We start from the raw sequence: 11957 nt of genomic DNA, 5'->3' as shown, positions 1-11957 counted from the left end.
ATATGCTGTGTAAAATCCAATAATTTATTCAGAATATAAAATAAAACAATAAAAATATAAAATAAACTATAATAAAATAAAATAAAGCAATTTTATGGTCCGAAATACAAATTGATTAAACTGAAGAAATTCAACTGATTTAAACCTGAAAAAAATAAATATACACACAAATATACAGAATAAAATGTGTTACTGACATGAAAAAGGACAAATGTAGTGTTAATATAGTATATGCTGTGTAACAATCATCATTTATTTTAAAAACAAATAGAATAATTGACTTAAATTGTGAAAATTAAAAAAAAATAAAAAAAAAACAATAATACTGTGTGCAATAAATACAAATCAAATAATCAACTCGTTTGAATTAAAAAAAACAACAAAAAAAACATTATTTTGAATTTTAAAATAGATAGAATTAAATAGATTAATGACATCTGGGGGACAAGCCTCTGATGCTTTGATGCTCTGTCAAATCCTTATGGGTTGGCAGAAATACATCTGGAGATAATGAACACCCCATACACAGCCACAGGGCTAAATGCTCATGGTTATTATATCCAGACAGGACTGTAATGTGCTCAATTACACAAGCTCCTCCATTCAGCCCTATACTGGCAGAGTACAGATACATCAGGCACTCACTTGATTAAAAGCCTCTTGACAAAAATTAATTGGTGAATGAACTACGGTTGAGTGGGTGACATGATTCTGAGCACACTCCAGGCATCATTTCTGCCTGAGAGGGAGAGAGGACCCATATACTGGCTGTACTGCACTTATGCAGGGTCGGCCAAAATGGCCCCTATGCATTCCTACAAAAGCACATGAGCGAGATGAAGTTGTGCTTCTACAGTCACTTTAGAAGCAGGTGAAATTGTGGTGAAAATCTCTCATCCCACCATTCATGAATAGGAACAAAATTATTAATTTTGCCTCTCCTCACACATGCATGCTTTCTTAAATCAAAATGGATTAAGACGGAGCATCAAATAACATTTTTGCACAAGCAGTGCTTAACGTAATAAACCTAAATGGACACAGGCCTGATCTGATACGAAATGAAAGCGATACAAATCTAAAAACGTAAAGCGCACACTCTAGTATACCGATGTGGAGTAAGGTCAAATGTCAGATTAGGGCACACTTGTCCTGAAACACTGAAACAGTCACAGACAGGCACAAGTTGAAACCACAAACACCCTCCTCCTTCTCCTCCTGCTCTTCGTCCTCTTGTCAACTGATCCACAAAATAAGAAACAGTCACAGGCCAAGATATAGATATTTTTAAACAAAACAAATAAAAAAGCTGCCCTTGGGTCCGATTCGTGGATCATCTTCCGAGGAAAAAAATAATTTAATAAATGGGCAGAAAATATAAATGGCACAAACAGAATGCCACTGTACCTCAGAGCATCTCGGAGAGTTCAAACACATGATGACACTGGGAGCTAAACCCGAAAAGAGAAGCTCTGGTACATCTATCCCATGACTCCAGGGAGAGGAGCTGTTGTGTCAAAGCAGGTTTGGGAGCGTGCGCTCAGATCTGTGTGTGGTGTGTGTGTCCTGGTGGTGTGTGCGGAGGCGGCTCCGGATTGGGTTTGATTCCCCGGCTCTTCATGTAAGAAATTAACTGGTCGGGAATCTCAGCCAGAACGTCTTTGGCCAGTCGCGCCATACTCAACACGTGGTTTCCCGTCCGGTCCATGTAATCCCGGAATGGCACAAACTGTAAGGGGCAGGAAGGAAGCAACGTGCACATTTATTTATTCTTCCACTTATATTGGGCTTCTTAACCTCTTTGAATCAAATCCCCATGTTGTCCGACACAAAATTCAAGGGCCCTCTAATATAATGTCTAATATACTGATCTGGTGCTCAATTATTGTTGGTGCTCAATTATTAATTTAAATATTATGATCTTTCTTATTATTATGAATGTTGAAAACTGTTTTTGCTGCTTATTTTACATTTTTCTTTTGTTGTTGTTTTTTTTTTTTGTGGAAACTATGATACATTTTGATGAATTGAATGTTCAAAAGAACGACATTTACTTGAAATCTTACAAATAAATGTCTTAGCTGTCACTCTCGATCAATAATTTTTTTTTTTACATATTCCAAACTTTTGTCCGATAGTCTATATATGCTTATGCATATTACATTAAGATGAAAATTAAAACCTGCATAATGAATTGCTTTATAATAATGTGGGTTATGGTGTCGAGCTCTTACACGAGGGCTTGGTTCCACAGTGACTGAATTAGTAATTAAAATTCTCATGCTTAATGGATTTGATTGCTGTAAGAAAGAGACATGGGGTGACAAGTCACAGCTATTTAAAACCTGAATGTTAACTTAGGATACTTGTGGTTTAAACAAGCTTTGAAAGAGCATCACTTGTATTAATAAAACCATACTACTACTGATGTCACCTGGACAATGTCTCGCTCCGCTAATTTTCCTCTTGAGGAAATCCTGATGTCATCACCATCCAACTCAACCATAGCTGTGGGAAAACACAGGAAGTACATTTAAATCACTGGACCTGTGCTTAGACATTTATTTAAATAACAATTAAATAGTACACTTCATTTTTGTTTTAACAAATACAGTTTTAAAAGGATATAAATGTGTGTAAATAATCTAAACAATAAAAAAACAAATTCACTATTTTTATTGTATGCACAGTGATGCATTCAGTTGAAAAAGTCATTTTGGGTCTCAAAACTACTAGGGCCATCATTTCCTTGATCATCAGGTAGGCTACTGCTTTGGCACCAGCTGAATATAATTGAGCTCTGTAACTAGAATGCACATAGAGAATGTCTTCTAAAACAACAGGCCCTCTCCTCATGACCTGCTCGCCTCATCTGACAGGAGCTCATCTTGCACCTTAACTTCCCAAGTGGTCTGAGAGATTCATACATGCCCTGACATGATAGTATGTGCTTAATAATACCCATGCAATGTAGCTGATTATTACCCAAACCAGGTCTCCTAAAATGATTTCTAGATTACCTGTACTGTGCACACAGCCGAGAAAAAATAACCCTGTTTATTGCTATCAAAGCACTTTGACTAATTGCTATACACAGCTTCAGGGACACTAAGCTGGTATTAAGGGTATATCCTTAAAATTTACTTGAAGCCTTTATGAATAGTGCATTATAAAGGTATTTATAGTGTACATTCAAATGCATTATATTTTTCATAAAATGTTGTAAACCAAAGTTGATATGCATTATAATATTTGAGGGTTTGTTTATCATGTTTTAATGTGTTATACATTCTAAAGGTGTAACAATTAATAGATAAGCATTATAATGGATTATAACTGTGGTTACTATTATCATGATCATACAATACATTATTAAGTACATTACAAACCACAATGACAGCATTAAATATTTTATAATGCATTATATATAAAGGTTTTAAGTAAAAAGTTACCATTTATGTTTACATGACAATGACTGCACTAAAAAAAAAAAAAAAAGAAAAGACTGAACATGTCATACATATGATGATAACGGTATTATGCACTATGAAATGCGCAGTTTGAAACGCATTTTCAAAAGTTTGCATTTTCAGGTGCTCAAGTTAAAAATATTTATTTATTACATGATAATGTTTATTTTATTCTATGAAGTAAAAGTTGGAGTTTTCCAATAAGTAAATAAATAAATAATTAATTTATGAAAATAATGCAAATAATTAATATTCATCTTTAATATATCAAATTGACAGCCCTTACCATCAAAAAACTTACCATCAAATTCAGCCTGTCCAACTCCAACAATAATGATGGACATGGGAAGCTTGGCAGCCTGATGGCAAAACAATATTTATGTTCTCAAAACACAACTTTACGTTTTTTTGTTATATATATGAAACACAGGCAGAATGTATACATGTTTACGAAGTAAAAACCCATTACATTCATACAACAATTCATTAAATGAAACAGACAGACAGAGATAGATAGATAGATAGATAGATAGATAGATAGATAGATAGATAGATAGATAGATAGATAGATAGATAGATAGATAGATAGATAGATAGATAGATAGATAGATAGATAGATAGATAGATAGATGAGGTGTTTAGCTATTTATATAGTGATGGAACAGAACGCTCTTAAGGGTTCTAGAGGGTGAGCAAAGGGAGAGGGAGGCGGGGCCAGCATGATCACCACGACACCCGCATCTCTAGCAGCCCTCCCACCGACTCCCCCTCCAGATATCTGTGAAAATTACAACCAAACATTCCTCCTCTCATGTACATCACACTCATATACCATAAAAGCCATTTTACATCATTTATGTGCCCTGCTAAATTAAAGGCTAGTAGATTCAGAGTGACTATTTGAACAGCGGTCTAAATAGCAAAGGCCACACAGCACAGCTATTTACACCACAACAGCCAGACAAAATGAAAAAAAAAAAATCACATCTGACCCCATGACAACCTTATGAGCAGAAAAAAAAAAACTAAAAATGGCTGCCAGAAAAGCAGCAGTAAACAAATTAATGTTAATGACAGTATCCAGTTAAATGCAAGTTTGCTAGCATGGCCTAATATAGTTATTGACTTAGCATACTCTCGGCAGAATGTGTGCTAACTATCACAGAAGTAGCACAGAAGTGTGCTAGTTATCTTGAGAAATAATGTGGAGTACAAATATCAACCTGGTCTCATGGCATAAACGTACCTGGGTGCACTTTTTAGCGAGAGTGTTTTTACGTACCTTACTGCATGTTTCGCCGCAGTTTTAAAGATAAATATCTACTAAGTAGTGCTAAAACACGGGTACAATACATACCTGTCAACTTTTGGGTACCAAAATGCGGGAGACCGGGAATTTTTAATGAAACAGAAACACAGTGGAACAAATTACATTACATTGTTTGTAACATTGTACATAACATTAACATTGTGTGTTTATAATATGTGTTGCCCTTCTGTGCCTCGAATGTGCCGCTGTGATTTAAGATGTTGAGATATGTCGTTTTTCCCACCATGCCCGATATTAAAATTAGGGCAACACACTTTGCAAAAGGCGTGGGCGTTGTTTATATGGCTTTGAGACAAGAAATTAAATTCTTCAGTGCAGCTGTTGTTAAATTTACACGAATATTGTTTTTTCTTCGCCAGAGCATCCACCTGACTCTTCTCCTTCCATTTTTACCACTGATGGTAGATTCAACTTCCCACGTCTGCTACTTGTGCAGAAATCTACAGCGCAACTGGGTTGTAGGTTGCCAGGCTGAGGTCACAAATGGTTTGAAATTTGTGTATCGTGTTGATTGTGTGAGGTGATGCGTTGGGTGATGCGTTTCATACAAGATCTGGCAACTGTACAACCTTGGAATAAAATATTGATGTGATTATTCATATAACTAGATTTGGGCCATACAAATTACGGGAGTTTCCCGGGAGAAATAACAAAACGGGAGGGGGGTGGGCGATGGGCGGGAAATACGGGAGTGTTGACAGGTAGGGTTCAATACGTAAACCCTGGCATGTTTTTATTACGTTGATATAGGTATTCCGACGGTTCAGAATTCAAATATCCGGGGACCCTCGTTAGAAATGAATGCTCTATCGTGGTGGAAATATGCCCTACACCAAACACAGCCCTAAACCTACCCGATAGTGTTGACAAATGCAAAACTTATACAAAAACGCCTTTGTTGATATAACCATGCTATTTGAACTTCCTTAAATGCAGATTTGAACTGTTTTGTCAAACCGTAGTTACACGGGATTCGAACCGGAGCTCCTCACCTCTCAAGTACGTCTCAGTACTCCGTGAGCTACCAAACAAACCTACTGTCTATGAAAACCCATAGATATGAAGCTGGTTATGTGTGATGCTGACGTTCAAAAGCATCAGTTTTCAAATTTCTCAGCATATTAATATTGTTTTGAAGTCATAACATGATATTCTTCAAGTAATTTTGCGAAAATTACACTTTATTAATTGAAATTGTAAATTTGTGTGAAAAGGAATAAAAGGTGTTGGAGTTTTACTGCCTCTAGTGTTCATTTCTTTTGGAAACTGCAGTGATATGTACTTATTGGTACGTATTTTGCGTCTCGCTAAAAAGTGCGCCCAGGTACGTTTATGTCATGAGACCAGGTAGACAAATACTATTACGGTAGAATTGAATCCTGAACACACCTGAATGCAAATAAAAGACCAAAAAATGGCATCATACTTGGGTGCATAAATTGCACTTCAGACCGTAGTACAAAGAGAACAGAATAATTTAAAATATCAATGCCTCTGATACTGATACTGATTTTGTATTGGGAGGAGCCATACTTAATAGTTATCTTATCATAATGTGAATTATTTTTCCCCACACTAAGTAGCTCTGATCACATTTCCATTTATTGTAGGAGGTTTTTGTTAATTTTGGGGGTTTCAATTTTTAATATATACATTACCATTCAACTTTTCATTCATCAAAGAATGCTGAAAAAAAGCATTACAGGTTCAATCAATCAAACAGCACAACTATTTCAAAAAAGTATAATAAATGGGCATATTAGAATGATTTCTAAAGGATCATGTGACACTGAAGACTGGAGTAATGATACTGAAAATACAGCATTTCATCACAGGAATAAATTATATTTTAAAGTATATTCAAACAGAAAAACAATATTGTAAATTACAATAATATACAATATTACTGTTTTTTTCTGTATCAAATAAATGCAGCCTTGATGAGGATAAGAAACTTCTTTCAAAAATATTAAAAATGTTACTGATCCTACACAGTTGTATATGTGTAGAAAAGTTTGAAAGATTTAAATGTCTGATGGTAAAGAAAACTTGCAAGTTTCAACTGTTTCTTCAGTAGATATTTGGAACGTGTAGATCATTTTACAGTTAATTTTACAGATCAACTGGCAAATAAATTGACTTGCTTCATTTTTCAAAACTTAATTTTTACTTGCATGTGGCACTTGCAGAGTGTTTGATTGAGCTCAAAATAATAATGCCATTTCCCCTTTGAGATGTTCTGTAATAAAAACTTTCATCTTCATTTTTTGCTCAAAGACCACAACAACAAATTGACTGTTACTGACAGGGTTTGTAAGGTGTTTCCCATTTCCACAATCTTAAATTATCAGTGCAGAGATTATGACAGTCCTGTCATGCCTGCATGTCATAAAAGAGAGGCAGGGCACTATGAATAATTGAAGTCGGTTGCCCAATTTGTGCCATCGTCTTCTGTCATGACTGACAGGACAGATTTGAAGAAATGAGAAAACAAAACAGTCTTTTAGTTCACCATAGTTTCCTTGACAACAGCTCTTCAACATCACGCATACAGTCTTGAACCCCCACACCAACATATATGAACGCAGAAGCATGCAAACATTAGGAATAAAATGGGAGGAAAAAACTCAATTCTGAGAATCCTTAAATTACCTGCACCGTGTTTATTTATAAAAAAATCTGCACGCTCACATGCTTACAGCATTATAATTTGGTCTGGGGAGAATGCTAATGTAATGTCATCAGCACCCAGCTGCAGTAGGAAATTATCATTACGCTGCTAAAGGAAAGACATGGTTTGGAGAATTAAATTGGCAAGAAAAATGGCAATTCTATCATTATTTTTTAACCCTCTTGTAATTTCAGAACCTCATGCTGTTATTTTCTATTTTATTTTTTTCTTTGGAACATAAAAGGAGAATTTCTGAAGATTTATTGTTATAAGCAAAGCAGATTTTACTGACTTGATTATCATGGACACAATCCCTTAAAGAGTTACTCCACCCCAAAATGAAAATTTTGTCATCAATCACTTATCCCCATGTCATTCCAAACCCGTAAAAGCTTCGTTAGTCTTTGGAACACAATTTTAGATATTTTAGATGAAAACCGGGAGGCTTGTGACTGTTCCATTGACTGCCAAACAATTAACACTGTCAAGGCACAGAAAAGTATAAAAAACATTGTCAGAATAGTCCATCTGCCAAGAATACTTTTTGTACTATTAGTACTATTTAGACTAATCTGACGATGTTTTTTATACTTTTCTGTGCCTTGACAGTTTGGCAGTCAATGGGACAGTCACAAGCCTCCCGGTTTTCATCCAAAATATTTTAAATTGTGTTCTGAAGATGAACAAAGCTTTTACAGGCTTGGAACAACATGTGGGTAAGTGATTAATGACACAATTCTCATTTTGGGGTGGAGTAACCCTTTAAAACTGCATTGAATTACTCCTTTCAAAAATACACTCAGGTTATTAATAATCTCATAATAATCAACACTCGTTGGTCATACGGAAACATTTGCAGGGCTTTTGGGAAAAGAAAAAAGAAAAGAAAAGAAACCCGTTAACATATTTGAATCATTTGAAACATTTAATCTTATCTGCCTAAAGCTAATTTTTAGCAGTTTTATTTATCTAATATACAATTAGATAAAATGCACAATGCAAATTGCACATGAATTTGGGCTGAGAAATTAAAAGACCAAAAAACGATTTAAAGTCACTGTGTTAAATGAGAAAAGCATTGAATAGATTTACATGTACATTTACATTTAGTCATTTTGCAGACACATTTATCCAAAGCGACTAACAATTGGGGAATACTGTACATACAGCGATTCATCTTGAAGAGGCAATTAGACGGAGGAAGTGCTCGTAACACCAAGTCTCAGGCATTGTTCAAATAAGTACAAGCTAACAAGGGAAGGAATACATAATTAATAGATGTGGTGAAGACGACTTGCTAAAGTTCAAACTGAGCATCAGAATGGGGAAGAAAGGGGATTTAAGTGACTTTGAACGTGGAATAGTTGTTGGTGCCAGACGGGCTGGTCTGAGCATTTTAAAAACTGCTGATCTACTGGGATTTTCACGCACAACCATCTCTAGGGATTACAGAGAATGGTCTGAAAAAAACATGATCGATTTGACTTCCACTAATGCCAACAAAGTGTTCTAGTCTATTTAAAAGAATGTTGTGGTCGATAGTGTCGAACGCAGCGCTAAGATCCAGTAGAACTAATAGAGAGATACAACCACGATCAGATGATAGAAGCAGGTCATTTGTAACTCAGTCTCAGTGCTATGATACGGTCTAAATCCTGACTGGAATTCCTCACAAATTCTATTTTTCTCTAAGAAGGAATATAATTGCGAGGATTCTAGCTTTTCTAGTATCTTTGACAGAAAAGGGAGATTTGAGATCGGTCTGTAATTAACAAAATCTTTGGGGTCAATTTGTGTTTTTTTAATGAAAGGCTTAATAACAGCCAATTTGAAGGTTTTGGGGACATATCCTAATGACAGTGATTAATTAATAATAGCCAAAAGAGATACCTCTAGTTTTGTTTTCCTCAAGCTGCGCTCCATTTTCCGGGCTGCTCTCTTTAAGGTGCGAGTGTGCTCACTATACCACGGAGTCGGACTGTTTTCTTTGATCTTCCTTAAGCGTAAAGGAGCAAGTGTGCTAGAAAAGAGAGAGTCCATAGTTTCTGTTACATCATCAAGTTTTTCTGCGCTGTTGGATATGCTGAGGAATTGAGATAAATCAGGAAGATTACTTACAAAGCAGTCTTTTGTGGTAGAGGTGATGGTTTTACCATACTTGTAACAAGGAGTAGAATTTACAGTTTTAGCTTTTATGGAGTTTACACAAGACTAGATAATGATCTGAGATATCATCGCTTTGCTGCAGAATTTCAGCACCACTAACATCAATTCCATGTGACAGCATTAAATCTAGAGTATGATTTCGACAATGAGTAGGTCCTGAAATGTGTTGTCTAACCCCAATAGAGTTCAGAATGTCGATGAATGCTGATCCTAATGCATCTTTTTCATTATCGACATGGATATTAAAATCGCCAACAATTAAGACTTTATCTGCACCCAGTACTAACTCAGATAGAAAATCAGCAAATTCTTTAATAAAGTCTGTGTGGTGCCCTGGTGGCCTGTATACAGTAGCCAGTACAAACATCATAGGGGATTTATCACTAACACGTGTTTCTCTAGATAATGTTATATGCAGCACCATAACTTCAAACGAGTTATACTTAAAGCCTGCCCTCTGAGAAATACTGAGAATATTGATATAAATTGTTGCAACACCTCCCCCTTTACCTTTCGGATGTGGCTCATTTTTATAGCAGTAATCTTGGGGGGTGGACTCGTTTAAAGTAATGTATTCTTCTGGTTTTAGCCAGGTTTCTGTCAAACAGAACAAATCTAGATTATTATCATTGATCAAATCATTTACAAAAAGTGCTTTTGTAGAAAGGGACCTGATATTCAGTAAGCCAAGCTTTATCAATTGTTTCTCTGTATTGTAAACATTTTTTTTTGTTGTTGAACATCAATTAAATTGTTACTATTAATTTGGTTTGGGCGTTTTCTGTATTTTCTAGTTCGGGGAACAGACACAGTCTCTATAGTGTGATATCTGGGTGAAGGAGTCTCTATGTGCTGAGAATTAACTGACTTCTGTGACGTGAGGCGGCTAGCAGATGGTCGGTTTAGCCAGTCTGTCTGCTTCCTGACCTGGGCCCCAGTTAGTCAAGTACGAACTCTAAGACTGGGTGCCATATTTCTAGAGAGAAGAGCGGCACCACCCCAGGAGGGATTAATCTCTTTTCAACAGGTCAGGTCTGCCCCAAAAACTCGTCCAATTGTCTATAAAGTCTATGTTATTCTGCGGGCACCACTTAGACATCCAGCCATTGAGTGACGACAGTCTGCTATGAATCTCGTCACCCCGGTAAGCAGGGAGCGGACCAGAGCATATTACAGTGTCTGACATCATACTTGCAAGTTCACACACCTCTTTAACATTATTTTTAGTGATCTCCGACTGGCAAGTCGAACATCATTAGCGCCGACGTAGATAACAATCTTACTGAATTTACGTTTAGCATTAGACAGCACTTTTAAATTTGCCAAGATGTCAAGCGCTCTGGCTCCCGGTAAACAATGGACTATGGTGGCTGGTGTCTCTATTTTCACGTTCCGTACAATAGAATCACCAATAACCAGAGCAATTTCATCAGGTTTCTCAGTGGGCGCCTCACTGAGTGGGGAGAACCTTTTTGGATTTTCTGATCGGAACGGAAGAGCGGTGTTTTGACCCGCGACTAGGCCGCCTCACAGTCACCCAGCTGGCCTGCTGCAGAAACCAAGTTCGCTTCAGCTTGAGGTCACGAACAGATGGCCGGACATTGTCCTTCAGGATTTTTTGGTAGACACCTGAATTCATGGTTCCATTTATCACAGTAAGTCTTCCAGGTCCTGAAGCAGCAAAACAGCCCCAGACCATCACACTACCACCACATTTTACTGTTGGTATGGTTCTTTTTCTGAAACGCTGTGTTACTTTTACGCCAGATGTGATGGGACACACACCTTCCAAAAAGTTAAACTTTTCTCTCATCAGTCCACAGAGTATTTTCCCAAAAGTCTTGGGGATCATCAAGATGTTTTCTGGCAAAACTGAGACGAGCCTTTATGTTCTTTTTGGTCAGCAGCGGTTTTCGTCTTGGAACTCTGCCATGCCGGCCATTTTTGCCCAGTCTCTTTCTTATGGTGGAGTCATGAACACTGAGCTTAACTGAGGCAAGTGAGGCCTGCAGTTCTTTAGATGTTGTTGTGGGGTCTTTTGTAACCTCTTGGATGGATTCGCTGGAGTCCCAAAGCTTTAGAAATGGCTTTATAACCTTTTCCAGACTGATAGATCTCAATTACTTTCTCATTTGTTCCTGAATTTCTTTGGATCTCAACATGATGTGTAGCTTTTGAGGATCTTTTGGTCTACTTCACTTTGTCAGGCAGGTCCTATTTAAGTGATTTCTTGATTGCGAACAAGTGTGGCAGTAACCAGGTCTGGTTGTGGCTAGAGAAACTGAACTCAGGTGTGATAAACCACAGTTAAGTTTGGTTA

General features: G+C 36.8%; 1 protein-coding gene across 2 annotated transcripts in view; it reads right to left on the bottom strand.

Annotated features, from left to right (window-relative positions):
* Positions 1-224: 224 nt before the first annotated feature.
* LOC306854701 (copine-5) overlaps positions 225-11957 on the bottom strand; it is a 188124-nt gene continuing 176391 nt past the window's right edge. Inside the window, exons 18-20 of one of the 2 annotated variants that reach the window (XM_079392909.1) lie at positions 3772-3829; positions 2435-2508; positions 225-1729 (exon numbers count right to left, since the gene is read on the bottom strand). In XM_079392909.1, the coding sequence (XP_079249035.1) occupies positions 1541-1729; positions 2435-2508; positions 3772-3829 (321 nt within the window). In that variant the 3' untranslated portion in view covers positions 225-1540. The remainder of the gene's footprint in view (positions 1730-2434; positions 2509-3771; positions 3830-11957) is intronic. The other variant, XM_079392911.1, reaches the window with a different exon arrangement.

Source organism: Barbus barbus, assembly GCF_936440315.1.
Source record: "Barbus barbus genome assembly, chromosome: 35".
NCBI lineage: Eukaryota > Metazoa > Chordata > Actinopteri > Cypriniformes > Cyprinidae > Barbus > Barbus barbus.
This window is presented reverse-complemented; position numbering and strand designations above follow the sequence as displayed.